Here is a 27793-nt window from a genome sequence, read left to right as displayed (position 1 = left end):
TGCAGAAGAGAAGAATGAGGGGGGATTTGATAGCAGCCTTCAACTACCTGAAAGGGGGTTCCAAAGAGGATGGATCTAGACCAGGGGTGGGCAAACTACGGCCCGCGGGCCACATCCGGCCCGCGGGACTGTCCTGCCCGGCCCCCGAGCTCCTGACCCAGGAGGCTCACCCTTGGCCCCTCCCTTGCTAACCCCCATCCCCCGCAGCCTCAGCTCGCTCGCTCCGCCGCTGGCGCAATGCTCTGGGCGGTGGGGCTGAGAGCTCCTGGGGCAGCGAGCTGCGGAGCCCGGCCTGACCCAGTCTCTGTGCTGCACGGTGGCGGCGGCTGCGTGGCTGTAGCGCCGCCAGCCAGCGGTGCTCCAGGCAGTATGGTAAGGGGGCAGGGGACAGGGGGGGTTGGATAGAGGGCAGAGGAGTTCGGGGTGGTGGTCAGAGGGCGCGGGTGTGGATAGGGCAGAGGTGGGCAAATTACGGACCGCGAGCCACATCTGGCGTGCGGGGCCATCCTGCCCAGCCCCTGAGCTCCCAGCTGGCTCCGGCCCCTCCCCGGCTGTCCTTCCTCCCCCACAGCCTCAGCTTGCTGTGCTGGCAGCGCGGCATCCTGGCTGGCTCCGGGGCTGGGCGGTGCGGTGCAGGGGCAGATTTACAAGTGAACACAGGGTGCCCTGGCAAAGGCCCCCCAACAACAGGGGGACCCAGGGCCGGGCACTCGGGCAACTCAACACTGGCTGCACTGAAATCATATGCAGGCGGGCGGTGCAGATGGCGGGAGCGCAGGGAACGCAGGCGGAGGACTCAGGGGGAGCACTGGGAGGCCACGCAGCCGGCCAGAGAGAAGCGGCCCTTTGAAGGGGAAACCGCCGCTTCTCTCTGGCTGTGCGGCTGCCCCTGCTCCTGTTGAGTCCTCCACCCATGTTTGCGGGGCCACATTCCGAAAGGGGCTGGGGAAAGATGGATAAGGGTAGGGTCCTGGAAGGGGTGGTCAGGGGTGGGGTGGATGGAGGGGGTCGGTTGGGGACAAGGAGCAGAGGGGTTGGATGGGTTTGGAGGTTCTTAGGGGGGGCAGGAAGTGGGAGGGGGTGGATAAGGGGTGGGGGGCAGGCTGTTTGGGAGGGGGCACAGTCTTCCCTACCTGGCCCTCCATACTGTTTTGCAACCCCAATGCGGCCCTTGGGCCAAAAAGTTTGCCCACCCCTGATCTAGACTGTTCTCAGTGGTACCTGATGACAGAACAAGGAGTAATGGTCTCAAGTTGCAGTGGGGGAGATTTAGGTTGGATATTAGGAAAAACTTTTTCACTCAGAGAGTGGTGAAGCACTGGAATGGGTTAGCTAGGGAGGTGGTGGAATCTCCTTCCTTAGAGGTTTTTAAGGTCAGGCTCGACAAAGCCCTGACTGGGATGATTTAGTTGGTAATTGGTCCTGCTTTCAGTAGGTGGTTGGACTAGATGACCTCCTGAGGTCCCTTCCAACCCTGATATTCTATGATTCTAAGCCAAAAGGGGCTGGGACTTGGAGTAGGGAGTGGACCCGGGTCCTTTCCCCACTCCCCTTTCCCCCCCCAACCAGGGCACTAGTGGAGCCATTGCTGCCCAAGAATAGGGGCAAGGGGCGGCGCCCTGATCCATCACACCAAGGAAAAGCTTTGGACCCACCACAATAGTGTCGGCCATTTGCCACACTAGGCACATCACATATTAAAAACCATCAACCAGCATGGCTCACACAGGTCAGGAATAATAGCCATCCTATCGGCCACAGCAACCCGCACAGGACAAACCCCCAAGGGCCCGATCCTGCATTTCTTGTGCATCCCAAACAATAACTTGAAGTGGGCAAATGGCGGATTGGGCTCAGACAGTTCCTAGTGTCCTGAACCTAGGCATGAGAATCTTGAAATCAGTGTTGAGATCAGTGGTTGAGGAGTCATTTCAACTGCAGCTTTAGTTTTCTGCTGTCACCAAATGGCTCATACAGTGAGTAGCAAATGAGCTAGAAAGCAATGCTGGTATTCATTAGATGAAACTCTGAGCAACCCACGCAGGCGAGAAAGAGTTAGGGGCAGATCCCCAGCTGGGATAAACAGGGGGAGGGATAGCTCAGTGGTTTGAGCATTGGCCTGCTAAACCCAGGGCTGTGAGCTCAATCCTTGAGGGGGCCACTTAGGGATCTGGGGCAAAAATCAGTACTTGGTCCTGCTAGTGAAGGCAGGGGGCTGGACTCAATGACCTTTCAGGGTCCTTTCCAGTTCTAGGAGATAGGATATCTCCATTATTTTTTTTCATAGGATCTGCTCCTAGTCTCCACACATTATCCATAACATAGCAGGGGGGACAGTACCTCCTTAAGAAAGACAAGCCATCTGAATTCTTCATTGACACACAGCCACTTTTTACACAGCACTTGAAGGTAGTAAGTCTCGTCTCCAAAGAGCTTGCAGGGCATATTCTTGTGAAGGATTCTACTTGGCACCAAGCCTATGCTATTGCTACTTGACAGTTACTTAGGACTTAATCTATAGATCCTTCCTCTGCCAAGTATTCCAGTAGTGGGGTCACAACTGCTGAAGGAAAGGAAACACTGACAGCTTGGAGGCACTTGTGCCAGTCTGACACCTGATCTCCTGAAGAATTAATTGACCAAGAAAGCCATTTGGGAAAAGCTCCATCAAGGCAACTCCAGTCTGAGAGCAAAAGTGATGCTGAGAACAGCCTAGAGTTGACCGCTTGTCCTGTACCCAGGCCCGGCTCCAGACACCAGCCTACCAAGCATGTGCTTGGGGCGGTACTCGGGGTTTGTTTTTGGTTTTTTTGGTTCGGCCAGGCGGCACTGGGGGGAGGCGAGGCGAGGCTTGGGAGGCGTGGCACCATGCTGGGGGAGTGGGGACTTCGGCGACGCGGCGCTCAGCGGGGTGGGGACTTGGGCAGTGCAACGCAACGCTCGGGGGGGCGGGGACTTGGGCGGCGCAGTGCGGTGCTCAGGGGGGTGGGGGACTTGGGTGGCACGGAGTGACGCGACGCTCGGGGGGGCGGGGGACTGGGGCAGTGCGACGCTCGGGGGTGGGGGGCGCTCTTTGTTTTTGCTTGGGGCGGCAAAAATGTTAGAGCCGGCCCTGCCTGTACCAGTCATCTGGATGCATGGAGGACCTCAGCCACCCAAGGCTGCCAGCTAGACTTTTCCACCAGCATTTCATCCATTTAATTTTTTTGTAAATAAACTACTTGGCAGAAGAAACAGGGTGGCTGTAACAAAGTGCAGGAAAATGGCCTTGTACTAGGCAGGGCTTGAGCATTCTTGGTGAAATCCTGGCTCCACTGAAGTCAATGACAAAATTCCCACTGGCTTCAGTGGGGCCAGGACTTCACCCTCTGTTTCATTTGGTCAGCGAGGGTGGTAGCGTGCAGGGGCTTGGGTTTTCTTTTTTGTTTTCAGCACAGGTGATGTCGAGTGCGTCAGAAGGATTAATTCTCTGCTGATTTTATTTTAAAAAGAGCTCCTTGGGGCTCTGCTACCCAGTTCCTACAGACAGCAATGCCACAAATGGAAAATTAGAAAGGCTGGATGAAGGGGTGAGCAATTTAGACCCCTCCCTCCACATACTCAATTCCTTTTCATCTACTTTACATTTATTTAGAACAAATAATAATAAAATTAAAATTACAAAAATAGAAACAAAGTTCTTCCTCAGGTTTAATAATAGCTCCTTAGTACGTCTCCTTCAATGGGACTACTCATGAAGTGAGGTTCTATTCAGTGTGAGTACGGATATCACAATCAGACCCTAAATTAATCCCCCTCTCTGTATGAGCTCTTACACTGAACAGTACCTGTCACCATGAGTCCTTTTAAATCATCTGGGAAAGTTGTGCAGTAAGATACCAGCCAGTATAAACAGGTGTCACAATCTGGCCCTATCATTTCCATTTTCTGGAATTGATGCCCCAGGTCCCCAAGCATTGGTTATTCCCCACTTTTCTCACAGCTGTTTGCCACCATCCTAGCACCTATATGGACTCTTTCTTCCAAAATTATTGTCATTTCTTCTCCAGGGAAAAAACAGTTCCAACTGTTGCAGCAGACACTCCCTTAGTCAGAAGCCAGATGTGTCAACTCAAGGTGCATCCCAAATGCAGGTCTTTTACCTGTAAGGATGAAGGGCCATTGACAATCACTAGGACAGCTATGGGTTTTTTTAATAACTTTTAAAAATGATGGTATTGTGTGTTTCTGAAACTTCGGTGTGCCATTACTTATCCCAGTAAGACTAGCTAGAAGCGCTGGAGAGATTGCATTGACTTCCACTGTGGTCTTCTGCAAGTCATCTATATCTGTGCTTTAGTTTCCTTACCTGTAAAATGGGAAATGTTTTTGTTTGTTACAATTCAAACTCATAATTCCATTACCAGGGACCGGTTTCACTTGTTCTTAGTTTGCCCAACACCATATTTAAATCCTAAAATGGATGGATTTCCTCTGTGGAACCCAGAGAAAGAATCACTGTTTGAAAGAGGGAGGTGTTGTCGCGACCAGAGTGCTATCATTCTAGCCTCTTTGCTGCTGCTGCTGCATCACCTCACCTGGCTTGTTGTTGAAATCCATGGAACATCAAGATGGATGTGACACATCCGGCAGCACTTTGCAGACCAACGTAAGTCAAAAATTGATCAAATGTCGTAACTTGAGTACTGAGATTTTAGATTAAGAGACCAGATTCTGATTTCAAAAGCTGCACTGAAGCTAGCCTATTTTTCCTAAATCTCTACCATTTCCCCCACTGCAACAGCCCCATGAGAGGTAGCAATTGTGCTCCTTTGTAGCCCATACACTGCCGTTTTAGCTATGGTGTCATTTAACCCTGCTCACAACAGTGCCGAGAAGGCCAGTGCCCTGCATACACCACTGCTCCCATCAGTGCAGCAGCAAAGATAACAGCAACTGGGGGAAACGTTAGGGTAGAAAAGGCAGTGTAGACAAGACCAGTTACATTGGTGTAAATCCTACTCACCAGCGAAGTTACACTAGATTTACAGCAGTGTAATAGAATCAACCCAAGATGTTTGTGATTAGAGGGAGAGACCTTTGTGTTGAGTTAAAAATAGAAATGTGGCACATGTGGAAAGATCAGTGACTGCAAAGAAGGAATGTTCCCTAGGGTAGAAAGATAATGGTGTGTCTCGGAAAGAACCCCAACAGATTGCATGGAGGATGGAGTTTCAACTGAAGAAACAATTGCTGCAATAGGTGAAAAGTGCCTGGATCTGAATTAAAGGCAAACAAAGAAGAACTGAAGCGTGAGAGAGCTGTGTGTGCTTAGAATAGCTCAGGACTTCTTCTAGCGAGCAAGAAGAATGCAGTTCACTGTACTGTCAGGCTGGAATGACGTCAGCTACAGTATAAAGGGGAAAATGTGTGGGCTACCGATTGGACAAAATTTGACGGTGTAAGGGCAAACAAGCTGAGACTGCATTGGTCCAGACAAATATTCTATTCACGGCATATATGCCACCATGGATTCCATTTCTGGAGAGCAACATCTCTTATGTATATTAACAGAGTTTTGTTTTCCATCTAGCTTTTGGGGCAAGCAGCAAAACTCTGTAGAACCTAGATCTCTGAGGCACTATCTGCTGGCATTTCAGAGATCAGGAATCAAGTGTGGGTTGCTGTCTGGCCTATGCACAATACAGAAAAAGAGTAAGAATGGACAAGTGCAGCAATGGGAACATAGGGATGCTACGTTGTGTGGTGAGGAATGTATCAGGCCAGTACACAGAGCCTGCTCCAGTTCAAAAGCTGCCCGTTTGGGGCATGTTGAATACATTTAAGCAAATCAGGATTCCTGGGTGCACATTTCAATGTCCATGCTCAATGTTCAGTGCTTTCCGAGCTCATGTTTGAGCTAAGAAAACAAATGAGGGGACAGACTTGCATTGGGAAACACAGGACCCCCGTTTTTCTCCCACTTACAAGAGTGAGAATGAGGAGTGTCCCCTGTGCTATCAGTGGAGGTATACCAGTATAAAGCCGTGCATAAGCAGAACCAGGCCTAGGGAGTTTTCTTCTGGGCCTACTGCCAGGAAAGCAGCACACAGTAATGCAGTCGTAACACACACACACACACACAGTAGAAGTACCATTAATAAACACTTTCTTTTGTATTAACATCTTTGTGGCGGACCATCTCCCCCTCCCTCATTGTCCAACTGCCTTCTCAATAGCAGGTGTGTGTATATACAGCCAATTTTTTTTCTTTTTTGATCAATGTTCCTTTCCTGATGATCAGAGTAAAATGTCATGGGCCTGCCAAAGTAATTCTTTGTCTTTGTTGCCAAAATTTTGCGTTGTCTGTCCCAGTACAGAAGGGTGTTAGGCAAAAACATAGACTTTCCACTCAGTGAGCTTACGTTAAATACTGCAGTGCACATGGGAAGCAGGACAGCAAAGGAAACCAGACATGGGCCTTCATTTACCCCAAAAACGTAAGCAAATCCTTTATCCTAAATGCAATGACTGTGTCTTTTTGGACACTACAGGCTTCCAACTATAACAGAAAGTCCCAGGAACATTGTTACAAGGTATTCCAAGTAATAAAAAGTAGACATGATAAATGTTTTCTATTTATCTCTTGGCATTATGATTTGTGATCAATAATGAAACCATAATGTCACCTACCACAATACACAAAGACAAATCTGGGAGAGTAGAGAGTAACCCAGTTCAAATTAGAACACTCCAAATTGCTATTGTAGGAACTATTAATTTTAAAAGCAATATAACAATCCTCCAGGGACGCTGTACCTTGCCAATTTATTTTCAAATAAGAAATTATTAGATGGTGTTGCCCCTCTTTCTGCATTTTTAATGGCAATTTTTACAAATTTTAAAACTGCAGAGCTTTGGTTTCCTTGCAGCTACAGTCTATTACTGTAAATGGAGGAGGAAACTTATTAAGCCTAAAAGATTATGCCTGTGCCACAGTATGCCTTTATAAGAGAATATGGCTAATACAACAGCCACTTAGTACTATATGACTGTATTCATTCAAGGGGACTCCCATTATACCATGGAGTTGGGTGATGCTTAATCAATTTGTGATGGCATCAGAATCTTGAGATATCCACCTCTATTAGTATACAATTTATACCACCATAACCATAACATACAGAGTGTGCAGTGTGACTGTGCTGGCATTGCGAAAGCACCATTAACTTTTGGAATCTCTTGATTTTTTGTGCATTTTATTTCACAAGCTGCAGTAACCCTACTTTTCTCCATTTAAGGTCCAGTCCTGTTCCCACTGAAGTCCAATACTTCAAGTCCCATTGACTTAAATAAGAGCAGGATCAGATCAAATAAAGATGAAGTGTCATTTGTATGTTGTCATCTGAGGTGTAATTATTTCACATATCCATCCATGTGGCTCATTTGAAGCAGGAGTTGCAACATATTCATCTTTTAAATTTGCTAATACAGTATTTACTCGTGTGTGCTATATATGGTCCCTCGCTGATCTAGAGTTAGATACCCATAGTTTGAAAACTTTTAAGCTAAACTTTTTTTTTTAATTTTCTGATGATTACTTACATTTCTTTGTATGGACTGTGCATTCTGTAAATTGTTGAGTTTATTTCACTCTTGACGGGCATAGCATACAGGAATGCTTAAAGGCCTGAGCCAGCAGCATATTTAAGCACCTGCCTAACTTTGAGCACCTGGTTAGTCCCACTGACTTCCACAAGACAAGTCACATGGTTAAAGTCATGCACATTCTTAAGTACCTGGATGAACCAGGGCCATAGTACTGAAAGTTAACCTATAGGGTCATCACTCTCAGACAGCACTATACATTGACTTGCATGCATAGCAGAAAAGTTCAACAATCCCGTAGGAAAAGGTCCTCTCCTACAGTTACTCAGACAAAATGCCCATTGACTACAATGGAAGTTCTTGATCAAAATCCAGTCAATGGGACACAAGTGAGCTGTAAATATACCAGAGCTCAAGTGCTACAGAGAGCTGTGCAAAGTTAAGGAGACCTGGGGGAGGGGAAATCAGCTTTTGCGCTCAGGCAAGTTCTTTATTTTTTTGGTTCCAGGCCCATCCACAATGGTCTAGGCACTTTCCAAACATGAGCAAAGGCACGGCCCCCATCTTTCAAAGATTACATTCTTTACAAAATAAATTATGATGGTGCTGTTTGTTGCTGTTATTAGGATTACTACAGCACCCACTCAGAGCACCTACTGTGTGCTAGGAGCATACAGACCCAGTCCTTGTCCCAAACAGTTCACAATCTTAAGATAACAAGCAACAGACAATGGGTGAGGGAGAGGGATAAACACAAAATACATTTTTAAAAATTAGATATCAACTGTCTGCAACTACCCCCCAGCCTAGCCATTATTAGTTGCCTAATAACTTACTGGCATCACAGTAGATGTTGGTCTTGAGGAGGGATTTGAAGGAGAGAGTAAAGACCTTAGAGTAAGGTTAAATCAATCAGTACTGCCAACCAATTGTAGGAATCAGAAATTCAATCCATGCCCACTCTTCTTGGCTAGCTTTACAACATAGTACACCCTTCGACATCTGGCAGTTCATGTAAGATGATCTGCAGAGTCTAGCTCTCTCCTATATTATAAGTAAAAACATTTGAAAACATATGGTCAGAGGCTTAGCTGCTGCAAATTGGCACAGCCGAATATTTGGCCCTTAAAAGATACCAGAAAATGTCACTTGCTTTCTTCAACAACAAAAAAGAAATCTAGGCTACTAGCACTGGAGTCAGATAAGACAGTGTAAGGCTTGATATGACAAGAAGTTACAGACTAAGAGTTCTGTAACATGACATTATGTAGTCAGAGTAGTTCAACAATACTAGTGATGTCTATTGGCCTGTTTGCTTCTTAAAATGTGTGTTTGTGGAGGTGGGAAATTCAATACAGATTTATAAACTTGTTTAGCTACAGTGTGAGAATGACAAAGTGTGGAAAACTGTACAGTAGTTACTGGAAAAATTATGCCGTGTAAACATTAACCGTAATGCACTGTAAATCTGACTTTATCATACATGACTAGTTTCCATTCTTGATTTGAAGGTACTAGTTTTGTACACAGTATTTTGTGCCACTTCTAAAGAACTAAGAGTTCATTTGCACTGTTAGTTATGATGTTCAAGGAAAAATGAGGCAGCAATAAAACAACATGAACCTGGTACAGTGAACGTTATGTATATATGAAATATTTAATCTTTCTTGCAGCAGGTGGAGGAAATAGCTTTGCTCTCCAAATTTAATAGTGTTGCTGCTTTAATTCATCCTGGAGAACTAATTATAAAATAAATCTACAGATTTACTTAGAGCCTTAGTCATAGTTTACTTTTTAAACAGTGGGGGGGGTCACAAAGGGCCATAGAATCATAGAACTGGAAGGGCCCTCGAGAGGTCATCTAGTCCAGTCCCCTGCACTCAAGGCAGGACTAAGTATTATCTAGACCATCCCCGACAGCTGTTTGTCCAACCTGCTCTTAAAAATCCCCAATGATGGAGATTCCACAACCTCCCTAGGCAATTTATTCCAGTGCCTAACCACTCTGACAGTTAGGAAGTGTTTCCTAATGTCCAACCTAAACTGCCCTTGTTACAATTTAACCCCATTGCTTCTTGTCCTATCCTCAGAGGTTAAGAAGAAAAATTTTCTTCCTCCTCCTTATAATAACCTTTTATGTACTTGAAAACTGTTATCATGACCCCTCTCAGTCTTCTCTTCTCCAGGCTAAACAAACCCAATTTTTTCAATCTTCCCTCATGGGTCATGTTTTCTAAACCTTTAATCATTTTTGTTGCTCTTCTCTGGACTCTCTCCAATTTGTCCACATCTTTCCTGAAATGTGGCGCCCAGAACTGGACACAATACTCCAGTTGAAGCCTAATCAACGTGGAGTAGAGAGGAAGAATTACTTCTCGTGTCTTGCTTACAGTACTCCTGGTAATACAGCCCAGAATGTTTGCTTTTTTTGTAACAGTGTTACACTGTTGACTCTCATTTAGCTTGTGATTCACTATGACCCCCAGATCCCTTTCCTCTGTACTCCTTCCTAGGAAGTCATTTCCCATTTTGTATGTGTGCAACTGATTGTTCCTTCCTAAGTGGAGTACTTTGCATTTGTCCTTATTGAATTTCATCCTATTTACTTCCTATTTACCCTGTCAAAGAAAGCTATCAGGTTGGTTTGACACGATATGTTCATGACAAATCCATGCTGACTGTTACTTATCACCTCATTATCTTCTAGGTGATTGCAAATTGATTTCTTAATTATTTGCTCCTTTATCTTTCTGGGTACAGAAGTTAAGCTGACAGGTCTGTAATTCCCCGGGTCATCCTTATTTCCCTTTTTATAGATGGGCACTATATTTACCCTTTTCCAGTCTTCTGGAATGTCTCCTGTCTTCCATGACTTTTCAAAGATAATTGCTAATGGCTCAGATATCTCCTCGAGTATTCTAGGATGCATTTCATCAGGCCCTGGTGACTTGAAGACATCTAACTTGTCTAAGTAATTTTTGCCTTGTTCTTTCCCTATTTCAGACTCTGGTCCTATCTCATTTTCACTGGCATTCACTATGTTAGATGTCCAATCGCCACCAACCTTCTTGGTGAAAACTGAAACAAAGAAGTAATTAAGCATTTCCACCTTTTCTGTTATTGTCTTTAACAGAGTTCCTGTTATTTCAGACTGCAAATCGCCATCTGTTTCTACACCCTTTTTTCAGAGAGATGAGAATTCTTTACAATAGTTCTAATCTGTATCACTGCACCCCATAAACTGTTCCAGCCCTTTCCTCTTCCAGATATTGCATCCAAATGGAATTTTCATGTTAAAGATTCTTAATTGACAGACAGGAGAAACATATTTGGAACTCTGTGGTAGACTTATTCAAGAAATATGGGAGTGGAAAGAAGAAGCTGCGTCCTTCTCCTGCTATGTGGGATTTTACTCCTTCCAAGGTTAAGTGACACTATTGATCAAAATGAATTGAAAACTACAGCCCTGTGGCTGTGCACTGTGGAGTATCGAAGTGGAAATAAGGAGTTCTGCCATTGCTTTTCATTTCTATAAATCACTTCCACAACGTGCTGATCATGGACAAACATTTAAAGCAGCAATTTTTAAAGAAGATTACTTTGATCTTCTTCCAACTGATCAAACATGAAGTAAAAGTTCTGATTCCTTTGAGAGAAAACATTAGGATATTCCAAGGTCACCTTATTTTATCTTTAAAAAGCACCAAAAAGCCAAAACCAAAGTTAATCGGATTCTACCACTGAAGATAGCGTCCTCCTCTTCCCCAAATGAAGTCCTATGACACCAATGACATCAAGTCTTAGCTAGAGCCTGCAAGGTTTATTTAGGAAATAATAATAGGTTTTCCCTATTATTTTGTAATGGCCGCTCTTATGACTGAAAGCAGAGGCACCCAATAACAGGAGAGAGAAAGCTGTTGCTTCATCCCCGCTCTTTTAGAGATCCATACAAAAGGGACTAAAGAGATGCTTGCTCATACTGACTGATTTAGATGTCCAACAACTGAGAATAAACAAGGGAGTATTAATACTGCATAAGCTACAAGCAAACTCAATAGGTTTCAGAGTCGACAAGGTAACATATGGCATAAAAATACCAATGTCATGGATTTACCACATCACACTAGAGATTCAGAGAAGTCCTATGGCCTGTGCTACGCAGGAGGTCATATTAGATGATCACAATGGTCCCTTCTGGCCTGTGAATACTGTGAATCTATGAGGCTGACAGAATGTATGTTTTCTGGACCATATTATCATTGGCTTTTATGTCCTTGCCTAGTTGAGATGGTTTCAATGCTTTTCTTTGATTTTTCTTTGTACAGTATCACATTTCAATGCAACTATAACGGCGTTAATTTGGGGGCTAATACCTGCTGTCTGCACATCTCTGGGAATGAAAGAATCTCTGCTCTTGGGAGCAGGAAAAGAATGCAGGTTGCCCCAAAATAACAAACTTCATGAGCAGTGACTCGGGCAGAGCTTTGGTCTCATTCCTGAGAGGAGACACTGTCAGCAGATGGATGTCAGTGGTGATATAAAGGGAGCCCTACAATCTCAGTGAATTCTGATGCCTAAGTAAATTTGACTGACATGCAACATGCCTGTCATGCAACATGTCAGTAGCCTCCCTGTGTGACCTGTATTAGCTGTTATAAATTCCTGTCCTCTGCTCCATCTCCTTACTAGCTCCCCTGTAACTTGCAATTTCTGAAAACCAGCCTCTGGACTATAAGGAGACCCATTCTGTGTGCAAGAGAAATGCAGGGAGAAGAAATCTCCCTTGGTGATGAATGTCACCACTGCAAATCACTGACATCCCTCTTTAGAGGGTGTTTTAGTTTAAACCCAAATAAGAGGGTCATCTCTGCACCAAGATGGGAACAATCCATCTTGGGATGCAAAGAGATACATAAATCTGATCTGTGATAAACAATCTCAGAAAATGACAGTTTGGAGACAGTTTTCCTGGCTCAGAGAGACAGATAACAATGAAATGGAAATGAATGGCCTTTGAAGTTTACCTGCTTTAAGAAGAGAGATGAGACAAAATTCCAAGCTTTTTTTTTGCTTCTCATTACGTGGAGACTTATCTCAGGAGTTCAACTCCACATGGAATATGGAAACAGCATATCACCTGTCCCAAAGGGAATTAATGATGAAATAAGAGCCTAGAGCCCTCTGAAAAAGTGAGTGTCCAGGAGACTCAGTTAATTATCTTCATTTGCTGACACCAGTTTTTCCGAAGTGTGATGAGTGACTGCAGATTACTTCAGGGAAGATGTGAACTGACATAGCAAAAAACTTTAGGGAATGAAAAACTACAGTTTCTCAAGCAGGGCAAAATTATGATTGGCCCCTCTCTTTACAATGTCATTGCAGTACTATAATTCTGAACTATACTTTGTAATTAAATAGCATCTCAGCCTTTTTTTTTTTAAGCTACCAATTGACTGTCCTTAAAGGAACATAATCCTATGAAGTATCTCAGGCAGCTGTTTAAATACTGAAAACATGCTCACCATCACTGTTACATAGGTGTGACACCATTACTCCTGAGTTATACCAGTGTAAGATCAAAGCACAGACCAACTAACATTTAAAAAATAATTGTTTTGAGTCTTTAGCGACTCAAACCAAACAATGCCAAGGAACCAAGCATTAACTGAAAACTATTAATGCATATTCCTTAATATGTACAACGTACTGGCTTGGATTTGCCTTGTTTTAAGCAATGTCAATACAAGGAGTGAAACAGATTGACAATGTCTTTTAATAAAGTTATGGCTCAATCCTGTGCACACAGACAAGTGGTAAACTGTGACTTCTCTTTTTCTTCTGAACGGTCTGTTTTTCTGTTCCCTAGTCCTCCTAGCCCATCCCTATCCAGTTTGTCCTGTCTGGTATTTATATTGGGAGCTTTCTGGGGCACAGAATGTCTTCCTTGATACTTGTGGCGCACACACCATCACAATGGAGCCTGATTCTTGATTGGAGCTCCTAGTTATTACTCTAAATAAATAGTAATAACAGCAAGAGTCACATGTTCCTGCAGATTACTCTATATTCAATTACAATAGAACAAAAACCACTGCTATGGCACCTACCCTCATTTAGAAGAAAGAATTAATAGCCCTAATACAACTAACATGCAAATACCCTATCCCTGTATAATAGATGCTAGAGCTGGCAAATAACATTTGAACAATTTATTCCAATAATTTCACATAATTATTCAGATTTCTCTAGCAATCACTGTAGCACATATTTATATAGACAAGGATCACATTGCTTCTGTGCATAGCTAGACTTCTGGGGCCTCTAACATCCAGTAGTAGAGAATCCAAGTAATTTGCAAAAAAATTTACACTCTGCTGTAAACTAGCCTGAAGCATATCTTGACAGCTCAGTTTTAGCTACACACTTTCACATGCTCTCAGCCTTCACTCCTAGACTGTGAATCAGCTATTTTAGAACACTCTTGAAATATGCTAAGATGAAATAGCCAACATCTACATTAGCAAGTCTCAGTATATGTGGTGTATTTTAATACTGGGTATATAAAGCAGTCACACCCTAGTTAACGAGCCACAAGCAATGTTCATATTAAGGGTCCAATGGTCTGCCAAAGGCAGCAACTGTGACAAAGCCATCACCCCTGAAGAAGAGAAAGCTCAAGGAGGTGGAAAGTCACTGAAGGGTAACTCCAAAAGATTATCCTAATGGTGTAACATCTCTTCCCTGAAGCCCAACAAGTGAAACAGGAAGCACACTGAAGAGCTGGGTCTTCCAGTCTCCTCCTGCCCACAACATTACAGAGTGAGACTTGGGCACTTGCTTACCTGAAGAAACTTCTTTCCTACTGTTTTAGCTCTCCGCTGGATCCAGGAGCACACTAGAAGACCAGCTGCGCTTGCTCACTGTTGTGAGATGCCATTTTGGCATCAGGTGATTGGACCCCATGCCAGTATCGCTGATTTATAACCTCATACTGCCCCACCTGGTGGCAGAAATGTAGTAGTGCAGCGTCCCATTGAGATGAATGGGACGTTGCAAAAGCTGTTTTTGTTTCTTCATTTTTCTTTCCTTTGACTTGTCATTTCATGGGTGAATGGTTTTGGTTTCCCTTTACTTCCACCTGGTCAGAGAAGACTGGGATATTATGTCAATAGTGTCACAAAGCCAAACATACACACACAAAAAGCTAATGTAATGGAGGGGATGAAGTTTGAGGCTCAAAGCCATTCTCCTTCCTCGGGGCAAAGCAGACCAGAACAAATGAATTGCAGGCCAGAACTATGCAAGGCACAGAGTTTCTTAGCAAAACAGGGATGCGTTGTAAGGGGTAATTCTTTCCTGAACTGCTATAGCGTGGTTCAATTCATTCAGTGATGAATATTTAAATGAAAAAAAATCAAGGTTCTTTTTATTATAGAGCACAACCATAACTTGTTTCCATCCTTCCTGCCACCACTAAGGTGAGTCTGCAACTCCCAATTTCCATTCTATGGGCCAAATCCTCTGCCCTGCCAAGATCTCTGTGCAGTCAGCGAGGCAAAGCCAGGATTGTCCTGGTGTTGGGGACTCCGGGACTGGGGGAAGGCTTGCTATGTTGCTCTTACACCAGCCCCTGTTGGTACACACATTGCCCACTGCCACACAGGGTGTGTGGGGGGGGAGAGGTGCCGGGGGTGTTGTGCCTGGCTGTAGGTGGAAGGGAGCCGGACCACAGAGTGATGCTCTCAGCCTCTCCCCAAATGGAGGAATGCTCCCTAGGGAACTGCTCTACAGTGTCAATACGAGCAGCTCCAGGACCAGGGGAGGCATAAGCCATCTTTGCCTTCCCTCACTTAACTACACCCAGCACATGCTCAGTGCTAGTGAGGTGCAGCAATCTCTTTTTAATGACAATGTTTGGCCAGGCATGCTGCCTCGACTCTGCAAGATCAATCTGCATTACCTCCACCAATAACCTCTAAGGGCTTACCCTCCACTCAGGATACACATCAGTATGGATTACTGGGATTTGTACATGCTCTTGAGTTTTGCACCAATGTCAAAACTGGTCCCCAGTGTCCTGAGTTCCTGCCTTAGCTATGATATATCATGAAGAGAAACTTTACCTTCAGAATCAGAACATCTTTCCACATTTATTGTATCCCTTACACATTTTTACTAGAGAAATCCCAAAGCACACTTTATCATAATAAATAATAAATTAGTTGTTGCCAGATTAATACACCTTAACAAGAAATAACACCCCAGAACCAGATGCCCATCACAATATAAAACTATGATTTAAAACATTTTGCTGTAATATTCTGTCATATTTCATTTACAAAAGTAAAATGTATGTTTATGAATCTTAAGTGAACTGACTTCAGAGCCAGGAAGGGTCTTAGAGACTAATTTTAGAGCTCTTTAGGTTCTAAAACAGTCAGGAAACTGTTTCCTGCCAGTTAAATTGACTACTGACTTAAAGATGTACATTTTGAAACACAATAAACCTGCAACGTCTCACTTCTGTTTTTACCATTAATCTTTATTGTTTTAAAATATGTAGATCACTCATTCAATTTACCAGAAGAACATAGGAATGGCCCTACTGGATCAGACCAAAGGTCCATCTAGCCCAGTATCCTGTCTTTCAACAGTGGCCAGTGCCAGGTGCCCCAATGGGAACGAACAGAATAGGTAAACATCAAGTGATCTATCCCCTGTTGCTCATTCCCAGCTTCTGGCAAAAAGATTTCATCTGGAATCTGAGAGACAAGCTGGGTGGGTTTTTGTTGTTATTGGGAAGAGGTGTTTTTTTGTTTGCTTTGGGGGTGGAGAGGGCTTGTACATTATCTAGTGTAACACAGATTGTGCCAACACACATACAACCACACTGAAGACACTGAGTTTGCACAGGAAAAAGGGAAGGCAGAATTTGGCCCTGCAGCTAGAATATCATTAATAAACCTGTTGAGTATGTGAGAGACAGAAACTAATCCAGCTCATTCACTCATAGCTGTGATGGCTCTGCAGTACCTAGAAAATGAAAAGCAATAAAAATATATATTTTCCCACTGAAGTAAGCATCTATGATCATGAATGTACACAAGCAGTAGATCTAACAAATTTGAAGTACTTTTTTTAGAGTAAAATTGCATGATAAGGACAAAATACTTGAAGGCGTTTCAACCATCCTTCAAATTTGCACACTTCTATTTTGGTGCTTACTTTTGAGATTGTGCAAAACTTGAACAAGGGTGCCCAAAGTGTTTGCATGCACAGAGTGAGAAATTGAGGCCTACGAGGTGCTGAGCACCCTTCATTTCCATTCACTTCAAAAGGAGTTGAAAGGACTCAGAACCCAGCACCTAACTCACCAATCTACCTGCTTTGTATGTGCAAATACATTTGTGAATCCACAATGGAATTTTGCCCACCTGAGAATTAAAAGGCAAAAAGTAAGTGCATAAAAACATCAGCACACAAATCCAGAGGCCATTTCAAATAACTGGCCCCAAATGAAGGAAAACTAAAGCCAACATTTGGTTTCTGTTGCAGTACTTGTGTTAATCTTATTTTTACAATATTCAAAACATAAGCAAAGTTGGAAAACCCATTAGACTGAGGATGGTATAAGGCTGCCATACAGGGAATAGTCTTAAAGAAAGTAAGACAAACTCCATTTTAAACAAGACTGTACTACTAGCACCCCAAAATATAGAAAACATCCCTGAAAGAGCAATCCTTCACTGGCAGGAGGATGGAATGGATGACCTGTCTTTCTCCAGGTTTGCTTGCTGTGATTCTGTGATTCTTGGGTTCAGGCTAAATTAACTCCTGCTGGTGAAGGGAATCCAGAGTGGGGATTCAGCCTGGAGAAGGTCACTCAGCGGAAGTGAGTTCTTCCAGGGAAGGGCTGATTTAATCTCCACCCAGACATTATACAAGTCCTGCAGGTGGAAACTGCAGTGGGTATGTGCTGCATAAACTTCTTTGGGCACGTTCTTTCCCTGGCCAGCATCAATCATTCTGGGGACTTAGCTGTCTGGCTGTGTGACCCTCAGCAGAGAGGAGACTGAGTACATCATGCTTTCCACAACCCCGCGCAAGGCCGACTTTCTGCTGCAGGGGGCCTTCTCAGGGGCATTTGCAGGGGGCATTTGCGCAGATCCTATGTTTACCTGGCCCTTGGTTTCTGGACTAGCCATGGCCATCAATACTACACAGTTCCTGGGGCCGGGTGTCCCTCATGTCACTTACAGTAGCTGAGAGAGAGAGACAATAGGTTTTGCTGATTTGGTCCTGAGGGGGTGTAATAGAATTCTTACTAGAGAATGCAGGTGCTAAGTGAGACATTATATGGGAGAGACAAGGCACGATGAGGGTGGGAATGATGAGGCCTGCAGGACAGACGTCAATTCTAGTCTTGGTCGGGCAGAGTCAAACCTACAGGGGTCATAGATGGAAAAGATTTATTAGACCTTCTAGTGCCTCCTTCTGCCAGTACCAGACTTAGCATCTCACTGCTAAAAATAATATGCAAAACTTCCACATTTCAAATAAGGGAGTGCTGGTAAGGAAACAGCTGTGTGTTGGTTACTACCAGCAGCTGACATGGTACTGAGCTCATTTCTATAGATATGAGATCATTACCCTGACTTTTCATTAGCTTCTGATTAATTCATGAATGACCTTTCTATTTCTGAAAAGCTTTTCACGGATTGCAAAGAAAAAGCCTTCAAACCCAAAGAGAAGTCAGCAACACGCAGTTTGGATAAATACCACACAGCAGCTGAACAGCCTAAACAAAGTGACTGTTGAAGTCTGCAAATGACGTGATCCTTTACACTCCTCTACCGCAGCAGTCTATAAAATGCCTGCAATGAGAATCTTAAAGGCTTTAAAAATAGTTTTTGTTCGTTCCTACTTTATTATTCCCATTGCACTCCTGAGAATTGGACAAGCATGACTGTGAGTGTGATCCTGCTAACCCTTACTCCAGAGGCGCTAACTCTGTGGGTGCTCCGGGGCTGGAGCACCCACGAGGAAAAATTGGTGGGTGCTCTGCACCCACCGGCAGCTCCCCGCCCCGCTCCAGCTCACCTCTGCCTCAGCTCACCTCCGCCACTGCCTCCTCCCCTGAGTGCGACATCCCCACTTCTCCTCCCAGCGCTTGCCACCGAGAAACAGCTGTTTCACGGCATAACAAGCTGTGTGAGGGAGAGGGCAAGAGCAGGAACGTGGCGCGCTCAAGGGAGGAGGTGGGGAAGAAGTGGGGCTGGGGCGGAGATTTGGGGAAGGAGTCAAATAAGGGCACGGAGGGGCGGAGTTGGGGTGGGGACTTTGGGGAAGGGGTTGGAATGGGGGTGTGGCAGGGGTGGAGCCGCGGGTGGGGAGGTGTGAGCACCCACCGGCACTAGGAGAAGTTGACGCCTATGCCTTATTCACATGAGCAGTCCTATGATGCAACAAATCAGCCCTGAGCAAGAAGTAGCCCACAGGGAACAGATAATGAAGAGTTAACTCAGTCACTTATCCTAATTATAATAAAGTCTAATATGGATGCCTAAAGGCAAGATGCACACTACAGAGCTGGTTTCTTCCATTCTCCTACCCACAGTCTTGCAGGAAAACTCAAGCATTTACTTACTTTCCTTAGGAAACTACTGTCTTAGCAGTCTGGCCCTGGACCTTAGAAGAAGGCAGCAGTGCTCTCACATGTGGGGATCCCCTGGGGAGTGCTGCTGATTTACATCTTCACACAGCTTCCCACAGCGGCAGATGTAGTACAGTATTGCAGACTCCCATTCAGATGAATGGTAAACTGAAAATGGTCTTTTTCTGTATTTATTTATTCTGTTCTCATGTCTGAATGGTGTCATTTGCCCTTTACCATCTCTTTGTCAGTCAATGGTTTAAAACTCTCACAAAACCCATGGGGCTGATAGACTAAAGCCATCAGTCGAGGGCAATAGAGCTGGTTTCCAGAGACCAGACAAGGCAGTTCATATTATGACTCTGAAAAGGCCAGATCTCACCAACAAAAGAGTGCTTCTTGATAAGGTTAAATTATTTTCTGAAATGGGGTGTTCTTCTAATGGAATATTACGTAACATGGATTTTGTTATAGAACAGACTCCTGACTGGGCTCAGTTCATTCTCTCCTTCCTATACAAAGCTGAGCTTACAGCCTATGGATCCTATGTACAGCTATAGAATAACCAGACTTGCTGAATTCAATGAGGCTACCTGCATGAAATGCAGGCTACTAAATGTTCACATTGGAAAGTCCGCCATCACCTTTAGCAGACTAACTAAAAGAGCAAGGAACAACTCGAAGCTTACTATTAAAACCAAAATGCTAGTGTACCAAGCTTGCGTCCTCAGCACTCTCATGTATGGTGAGGAAAGATGGACAACTTATGCTCATTGGGAGAAAAGGTTAAACAGTTTCCACCTACGTTGTTTACGCCACACTATCCTGCCATTTGGTGTTGAGTAAGCCACCAACACAGAGGTTCTTTAAAGGGCAAATTTACCAAAATGTGACAGCCCTGCTCAAGCAAAGATGACTGCACTGGCTGGGCCATCTGAGTAGGTTGGAATACGGACGTATATCCAAGGACATGCTATACGGGGAGCTATCAGAGGGAACAAGAACAACAGGACGTCCCAAGCTTCGCTATAAAGACACATGCAAGCGAGATATGAAGGAATTTGGAATTGATCCTGACCAATGGGAAATCTTGGCAAGTGATCATAACAAGTGGTGCCGTTGTCGCCATCAGGGTATCAAAGTCCATGACAGGAGCTGGCTCCTACAGCTTGAAGAGAAAAGAGCCCGTAGGAAGCAAGGAGCTCCCAACAAAGATACATAAATTTGCAATAACTGCCAAAGATCATGCAAATCTTGGATTGGACTATTCAGTCACATGAGACATTGCAAACCATCTACATCATAGGCTGCAATTCCCACCGTCTCTCACAGATGAAAGGATGCCAACAAACAACCACCTGCATGAGTAAGACTGGTTCATTTAAGGGTTAGCTGGAGGTCAGACTAGATGATCATGATGGTCCCTTCCCTTAAAGTCTATAAGTCTATGAGGACAGTCGGACTCACAGTCTTTAGTTAGGCTCTCATCCTGCAAAGACAGAGCATGTGCTTAGCTTTACACACTGTGAGCAGTCCCATTCACCGCAAAAAGCTAACCATATGCATAGATCTTGGTAGGATCAAGGCACTGGAAGGGATGATGCCACTGTTTTCATTCTGACTCTCTCCAATGCATTTTAGTGGGGCTACAGCAGAACTTTTAGTTTCCCTCCAAAGATCTCTTATAATTCCTTTCCAATGTTTGCATCTATGACTTTCTCTTATTTCTCTGTACCCTGTGTGGTTGGTTTGTACTTGGCAAGCCTCTGACAATAATTCTCTTGTATTATTATGAATAATAACTTAGCATAACACCATAAATGATGCTTCACCAGACAAGCCTACAGTTAAACATGCAGAAAAAGGTTCTAGATGCTATCTTCATAATTTTATTACAACTTCATTTTAAATAAAATTATTTTATTTAATGCAATTATTTGAAATATTTTATTAAAAGAAATGTTTCAAGAAAGGATACACATTTAACATAGGTTCATTTTAACTGGTTGTCTGAAAAAATGTATGTCATACAGTAATTCAGTATTCAAAGGGTCTTGTTTCCTCTCTATACAAGTGCACCAACGAGAATGATGTGCATATATTGAGAAGAGAACTGACTTCTGAAAAAAGCAACTCATTCTAGACAGTCAGTTCTAATGCTGGAACAGTCGCAGGTAAGGTCATTCCAAAAGTGATACTTGCAGAAAATTCTGCCAACAACCAAAGCCCAAAGATCTCCAGCACCATTATTATTATTTTTAGTCCTTAATGAGCTAATATATGTACACTCTTATGAAAATATCTGAGCCACACACTGCAATCATTTAATCAGACGTGCTTATCCAGCACAATACAGAGTCTCACTTTAAGAAAGAGATTAGACATAATGCCACACAGAAAATGAACCCCTGATCAACTCTGAGATGGAGATGTCCGTCTCAACTCTTCACATTGGAGTCCAGCAGTCGTTGAGTTGTCCCTGCTAAAGGAGTTAGAGTGTATATTACAAAATAGCTCCAAGAATTTTTGTTTAAAAAATTATTTTTGAAGTCTGTTTTCCAGGCAAGTAGTTTTTTAGGTAATTGTAAATTGTAATCTCAGAGAAATACAATTTTGAAAAACTATTTTAAGTTACAGGACACAAAATTAAGTCCTCTTAATGTACTTATTAATTTATCTCCAGTTAACAATGTTTCCCGTACCCAAAAGATAAGCAAAGAGAGCCTAATCCTGCACTCCTAATTTGGGTGAAACTCCCGCCCAATCTGATGTGACTTTTGCCTGAGTCAGGTCTACAGGATTTGGACCAGGATTATTATCCTTTTGTGCAGATCTTACCTTGCTTCCAAAGAAGGGGATTCAGTCACTCTGTGGCACCACCCCAATTCTCTGTTTCTGCAGTAAGCCACATATGGAGAGGGGCAGATGGGACAGTGTGCTATGCACATTATCCCCTTCAAAACTGCAGAGTCAATTGAAAAGGTAAGAGAGCCTAAGGCTTTATTACTTTTTCTGTAGCTTGCTTTTGTGCCATTGACCTCAAAATTCCTGGAAGGGATGTTCAAGAGGGAGTGGCCCGGGAGGGAAACCCTGTTAAAGTGCCTCCATTACAGCTGTACTGCTTGCCAAGGAGCTTGCTAGGGCACCCAGGGCCCTGGAGTCAGTGTGGGGGAATAGACCATCCTGGCTTCCTATGGATCAACTCTTAGGAGTTCTGGGGCTGAACTCTCTGCACACACTGTGCCCTTCCTATCTCCCCCAAAATGATCTCGGAAAAATCTGAGGGAAACCTCCCAGTCTCTCTGGCTCCCATGAATCTTCCATGGAAATGATCAATCTGGCCTATAGTAATTACCCCAGTCCTGTCAGGAGGATTTTCTGTTGTAAAATGTAATTACTATGCAATTAAGTACATGAAATTTACCACCTAAGTACTCTCTATATAACCCTTCGATTTTAAGTCTGAACTTGTAATTCTACCAGCCAAACTAAGTCTTTAGTGCAACTTTACATTTCTCAAGCAGAAACTGTTACTTGCACTATCAGTGCTCTGTGAAACTTCTCACTGAGAGAAGCACCTCTGGCCATGTACAGCCTCAGAGATGGATTCCTGTTAAAAATGAGATGGATTTAAATAAGCTATAGGAGAATTTGGTTAGGGTGGAGACTGAAGCAGTTCGTTAATCCATAAACCAGATACAGCATAATCAGTAGCAGTGCAAGCATCACCACAAAGCTCCCCCATATGACTCCAATTTGACCTAGAGGGAACACTTGTAGATTGTGAGAGAGCTGTTCAGTTTCCATGCCCATTCAACCTTTAGCCTCTCAGTTCAGGCAATAAGAAAACCAGTTACTGTCATCTGTGAAAATTACATTTTAAATTATACTTGGCATTTCAGAGACAGTTATAAGCAGCATCCAGTTCAAGAGTGTCATCAATTGTGACAGCAGCCATACAGAACAGGATCCACATAACTTTTCTTAAAGTCACTGCACACCTTGAAGAGAACATAGTCCTAGGCTGAGGAGCAGCAGCATGACTAGAAGCTCACATAGGCTATCTCAGTGCTAATTACACAAGTAGGGAATTTCCACCTTTCTTGCCATCCTTTATGTTCACCCTAGTCTTGCCAGCACTGGTGGCTGCTCACGCGGATGCCAGGTATAGTAAAGGAGAAAGAACTACAGGGGCTGCTGTCTGCAATTCTCCCATGTTAGGAGGTCATCTTGTCAGATGTCATAAGCTAAGAGTGAGACTGTCTCAATATTTGGATGGGAAAACCCCAGCAATGCCCTTATTGCAGCAGGAAGTAGTGCCGGTGAAAAGTGGTGCACTTCTTTTTAAGGCCTTACTGAACATATGGCCTTGTATAGTGTTGGGGACACTGTGCTATGGGAGAGGACACCTTTCAAATGAGACATGAAAGATAGGTCCTGGCTGCAGGGTGGTCATCAAAGATACTCTGGCTCCTTTTGCAAGAACGTGATTGTTGTTGCAGCAGCAAAGAATCCTGTGGCACCTTATAGACTAACAGACGTTTTGCAGCATGAGCTTTCGTGGGTGAATACCCACTTCTTCGGATGCAAGCCCGATTGTTGTTAATCCTGGTGTCCCAATCAAATTCCCATTTGAATTACAGTAAAACCCTGATTATCCAAAACCTAGTTAAGTAAAACAAGGAGGGTGAGGTAATATCTTTTATTGGACCAATTCCGTTATCCAAGGGTTGGAACTATCCGTTTTGTTGTATTGCATCCTCAGCTGCAGAGGAAGGTGGAGAAAGGTGCTCCCTCAGGGCTTGTCTAAATGAATACTTTCTGCAATAGTTTTTTTGCAGTAGCTGCTCCAGGCTTGTCCCCCTTGTAGGTAAGCCCTCAATTATATGTGTGCGACTCAACTAAAGTTAACAGGGTTGAATTTGTGCATGATTAACTGAGAGCAGAATTTTGCCCAGTTTTTCATTAATAAAAAATGTTAATATCCCATCCAAATGAGTGACATTTAGGTTAAAAAAAAAAAAAAAGCAAGCGTGTGATGGAGAAGAAAATATTTAACATACTCTTTAGGGATATGCTGACAGGTGTGTTTACTCACAGGATTTGTCCTTTAAAATCCAAATGAACTAAATCACAGTGAGCCAAATTCTGAAGTCCTTAATTGGGCAAAGTTCCCCTGGACTTAAATGGGATTTCACTCAATGTACGCATGATAGAATCTGGCCCTTCGTTTGCTGGCTGAGAAATCAAATCACAGACTGCTGTTTCACACAGAGTCAATGGATCAAAAATTAGGTCTCCAGTGAAGAAAAATGTTTGAGAAATAGAAACATATTAAAGTGTGGTTATGGTCAGAAAAGGGGCTGTGTAAAAATGCCATCTTCTTACTCATCAAATCTGCTCCATGTATGTATCTTGAGCCATGTCACCATACACTAGAGACCTCAGTCATTTTTCCTAATTTTAATAGCTGACCAGTTTTTTACTCCTGCTAATAATGTAGAGGTAACATCTAGGAAGACTGAGCTGGATTCCTGTTCTCTCTTATAACAATGGCTGAGATTTGCACAAGAGCCTGAGATTGTTAGGCACCCAAATCCCACTGAAATTCAATGGAAGTTGGGCACCTTAACTTGCCTAGACTCCTTTGAAAAACCTAACAAGAACTGTTAAACAAAGTTCCAGCTACAGAATCTTTGCTGTCAGTGATGATGTACTAACCAGAAAGAACCTAGAATGACTTTCAGATCCCACTATGATGTTTGCAGCGTTGGCAATTGGTAAACAAAAAGAAAGAGAGAGAGCGAGCGAGAAAGAGAAATGTTTTTCATGTAAACTAATGAAATGGTATCCTAGAGAGACGACAAACAAGGAAATCCATTATGCCACTTTTAGAGTCACTTTTTTGAGTATAATGGCTCTTAAAGTGACTAGGAGTTTAAGAACACAAAAAATATAGCTTATTTTGGCAATTACAAGTAAATTGCAGTTGTATAGTCAGGAAATAAGGCTGCTTAGCATACTTTTACAATAGATTTTCCTGCAGAAATACTAGAAATTTATAAACTTCCTGGATCCGAAATAATTCCAGTAAATCTAAAAGTGAAGAGAAGCATTTAAGCAGCTTACCTTTCTGATGACAACTACTTAGTAATATCTTTGCTCCAGAGGGGAGTCATCCTGAGGGGAACTCCTCAAAGAGATGGACCTTCTTTCAAGGACATCATCAATTTCAGAATCAGTGGCTCCCTGAAAAAGCCTGTCTGATTAATTTCATTGTTCATCTTCATAAGCACTGTTAATGTACTTAGCCAAAAGCAAACCTATCAGCTGTTTCCAGGGGAGTTAAAACACTGTCATATCGGCACCAGCTGCTCTCGAGTAGTAATATTAATACTCACAAAAGAAAGTCTCTGCTTTGCCTGGTTTGAGGTTAGGAGATTCTGCACTCTCTTGTGGATCTTTTCCCAACTGAAATGAGGATTGGAGTATAACCTGCAAAAATGTATCAAAACAGTCACATCTCAAATTCTCCTCTGTCATAAAGACTTTTTTTTTTGCCCAGTACCTTATTCATAATGTCCTTTTTCACACACTGGCCCATTAAATCTGGAGCTGGCAGGTATAACCAGTTCAAGAAAAAGCAAGAGAATTTCATGTCATGTCACTGAGAATATGACCCACTATTTAAAGGACCCACTTAAGATGGGACTCATCAATCTTTTGGCTGTGTTCTTCTTACATGGATGTGTTAGTACTGTACAAATAAAGAGGAGAGGAGAAACTGTTGTATTCTAATAATGTATCTTAGCAGATATTAGTGGCCAAGGCCACAGTTCAGTAAGGCATGTGATTTCCATTGATTTCAACTCACATATTTCAAGTTACACACATATTTAAGTGTCTTGCTGATCTAAAGCGCAATAGGTATTTTCTTCCTTCTTCTCCTTCTTTCCCTTTTCTGATCTTTCACCCCATCTTTGCCCTTCTGTATCTTTATGAACCTTTTCCTCTCTCATTTTCATTTTTGTCTCCCTCACACTCATTATTCTCAAACGTGCAATAGTTTTACCGGCGGCTGGTTTCTCACCAACCACCCACCTACCCCTTCATGCTATTTTTCTTTTATTCTGCCATTTCCTTCAGCTTTTTATTATCTCCATTCATCTCTCGCTCACTCACCCTCTCTCCCTGCTCACATTTGGTGATACTTACTGCTCATTCCTATTCCTTCACTTGAATTACGTTTCATTTTCCTTTTGCTGACATTTTCTCCTTTCTCCCCCACACCAGGTTCCCAGCTCATTCTTCCCCTCACGCTCTCCCCATTTTTCCTAACCTTTCCCCCGTCTCCTCAAATATTTTCCTTTTCCCCACCATTCTCTTTCTCTCCCCTTTGATGCTGTCTTCTGCTCTCTTGCACCATCCCTCCTCCCCCCACTGCATACAGCAAAATAATCCAAAAAAGTCTTCCCCTCCCCTGCTGGCAGCATTCCCTCCCCTGCACAGAGTGCCATCAATCAACTATAACACCTTTAAAAGATTGCATTATAGATGGTTCTGCCATGTAACTAAATGCACAAATGAACGTTATCACTGAAGCTTCCAGGCAATTTGGACATTCGGTTTAAGTCACGCCTAGTACGTGCTGCAGTGCAGGATTTGTACTCTCTTGGGCAGGACCAGTGCATTGATAACAAGTAGGAAATGAATAAGCAAAGTAAAATTTGCAGGCAATGTCACCTGCTGGTTAGAACAAAAGGCCAAACCTCTGGGTTCTAGCCTGCTCTGCCACTCCCTTACTTTCAGGTGAAGACACTTAACCACTGTATGCTTCAGGTACCCACTTGGTAAAAGGGCCTAATGTTGTTTCCTAACTTACAGATGAGGTGTGAGGATTAATCAATGTGCATTAACAATAACATTATTGAGAAGTAGTGCAGCTAGACCTGCTTTGATTATTATAAGCAAATGCAAGACTGCTCCTTTATTCCTTGAGAGATAAAGTCCAGGATAAAGATGTTTTTTTCTTTTGTCCAAAAGCTCACATTAAAGTAAATGAACATGAAAAAGCACCAGAATGATTCTTCTTATAGTCAATAAACATCAACCGCCAAGGAACAACACGTATTCATCAACGAAGTGCAGCGCTCAGCACCATACTTCCATTATGCGCAGCAATTCAGAGAGTAACTATGCTTTGCAACTCCAGTAAAAGAAAACAGTATTTTACAGAGCTGATCCGCAAAGTGCAGAGCCAACATATTGTTTGCACATAATGATAATGAACAGAAAGAATCCAGTTCTTTAAGTGCAGTCCTGGTGATCTCCAGTGTTACTCTGATATTATCTCAGTTTAGCCCTGCAGTATATTGCACCACAAAACTATCTCCACAAGCTGCCATTTCATAAGCTGCCAGAAAATCATAACTTTCCAACAACAACAAAAAACACCTTAGGTTTAATGAGTTAAACTGTTCAAAATCCTATTCTGCAAGAGCTGCCTAATTCATTTGTTTGCTCACAGATACAACCAATCTTGATAAAACTCTG

The 27793-nt window shown here is 43.2% G+C and overlaps 1 protein-coding gene and 1 long non-coding RNA gene across 7 annotated transcripts in view; both read right to left on the bottom strand.

The window, feature by feature from the left end:
* LOC120408607 overlaps window positions 1-14523 on the bottom strand; it is an 87944-nt gene extending 73421 nt beyond the window's left edge. The window contains exon 1 of the long non-coding RNA XR_005600818.1: window positions 14430-14523. This is a non-coding gene — a long non-coding RNA (uncharacterized LOC120408607). The remainder of the gene's footprint in view (window positions 1-14429) is intronic.
* Window positions 14524-21543: 7020 nt separating this feature from the next.
* SPATA6L (spermatogenesis associated 6 like) overlaps window positions 21544-27793 on the bottom strand; it is a 44085-nt gene continuing 37835 nt past the window's right edge. For all 6 annotated transcript variants that reach the window (XM_039543554.1, XM_039543555.1, XM_039543560.1 and 3 more), the window contains 3 exons: window positions 25642-25735; window positions 25370-25489; window positions 21544-21722 (listed from right to left, as the gene is read on the bottom strand). In XM_039543554.1, coding sequence (XP_039399488.1) covers window positions 25388-25489; window positions 25642-25735 — 196 coding nt within the window. In that variant the 3' untranslated portion in view covers window positions 21544-21722; window positions 25370-25387. The remainder of the gene's footprint in view (window positions 21723-25369; window positions 25490-25641; window positions 25736-27793) is intronic.

Source organism: Mauremys reevesii, linkage group 6 (assembly GCF_016161935.1).
Source record: "Mauremys reevesii isolate NIE-2019 linkage group 6, ASM1616193v1, whole genome shotgun sequence".
NCBI classification, from domain to species: domain Eukaryota; kingdom Metazoa; phylum Chordata; order Testudines; family Geoemydidae; genus Mauremys; species Mauremys reevesii.
Note: the sequence above shows the minus strand (reverse complement) of the source record. Positions and strands in the feature narration are given on the sequence as shown.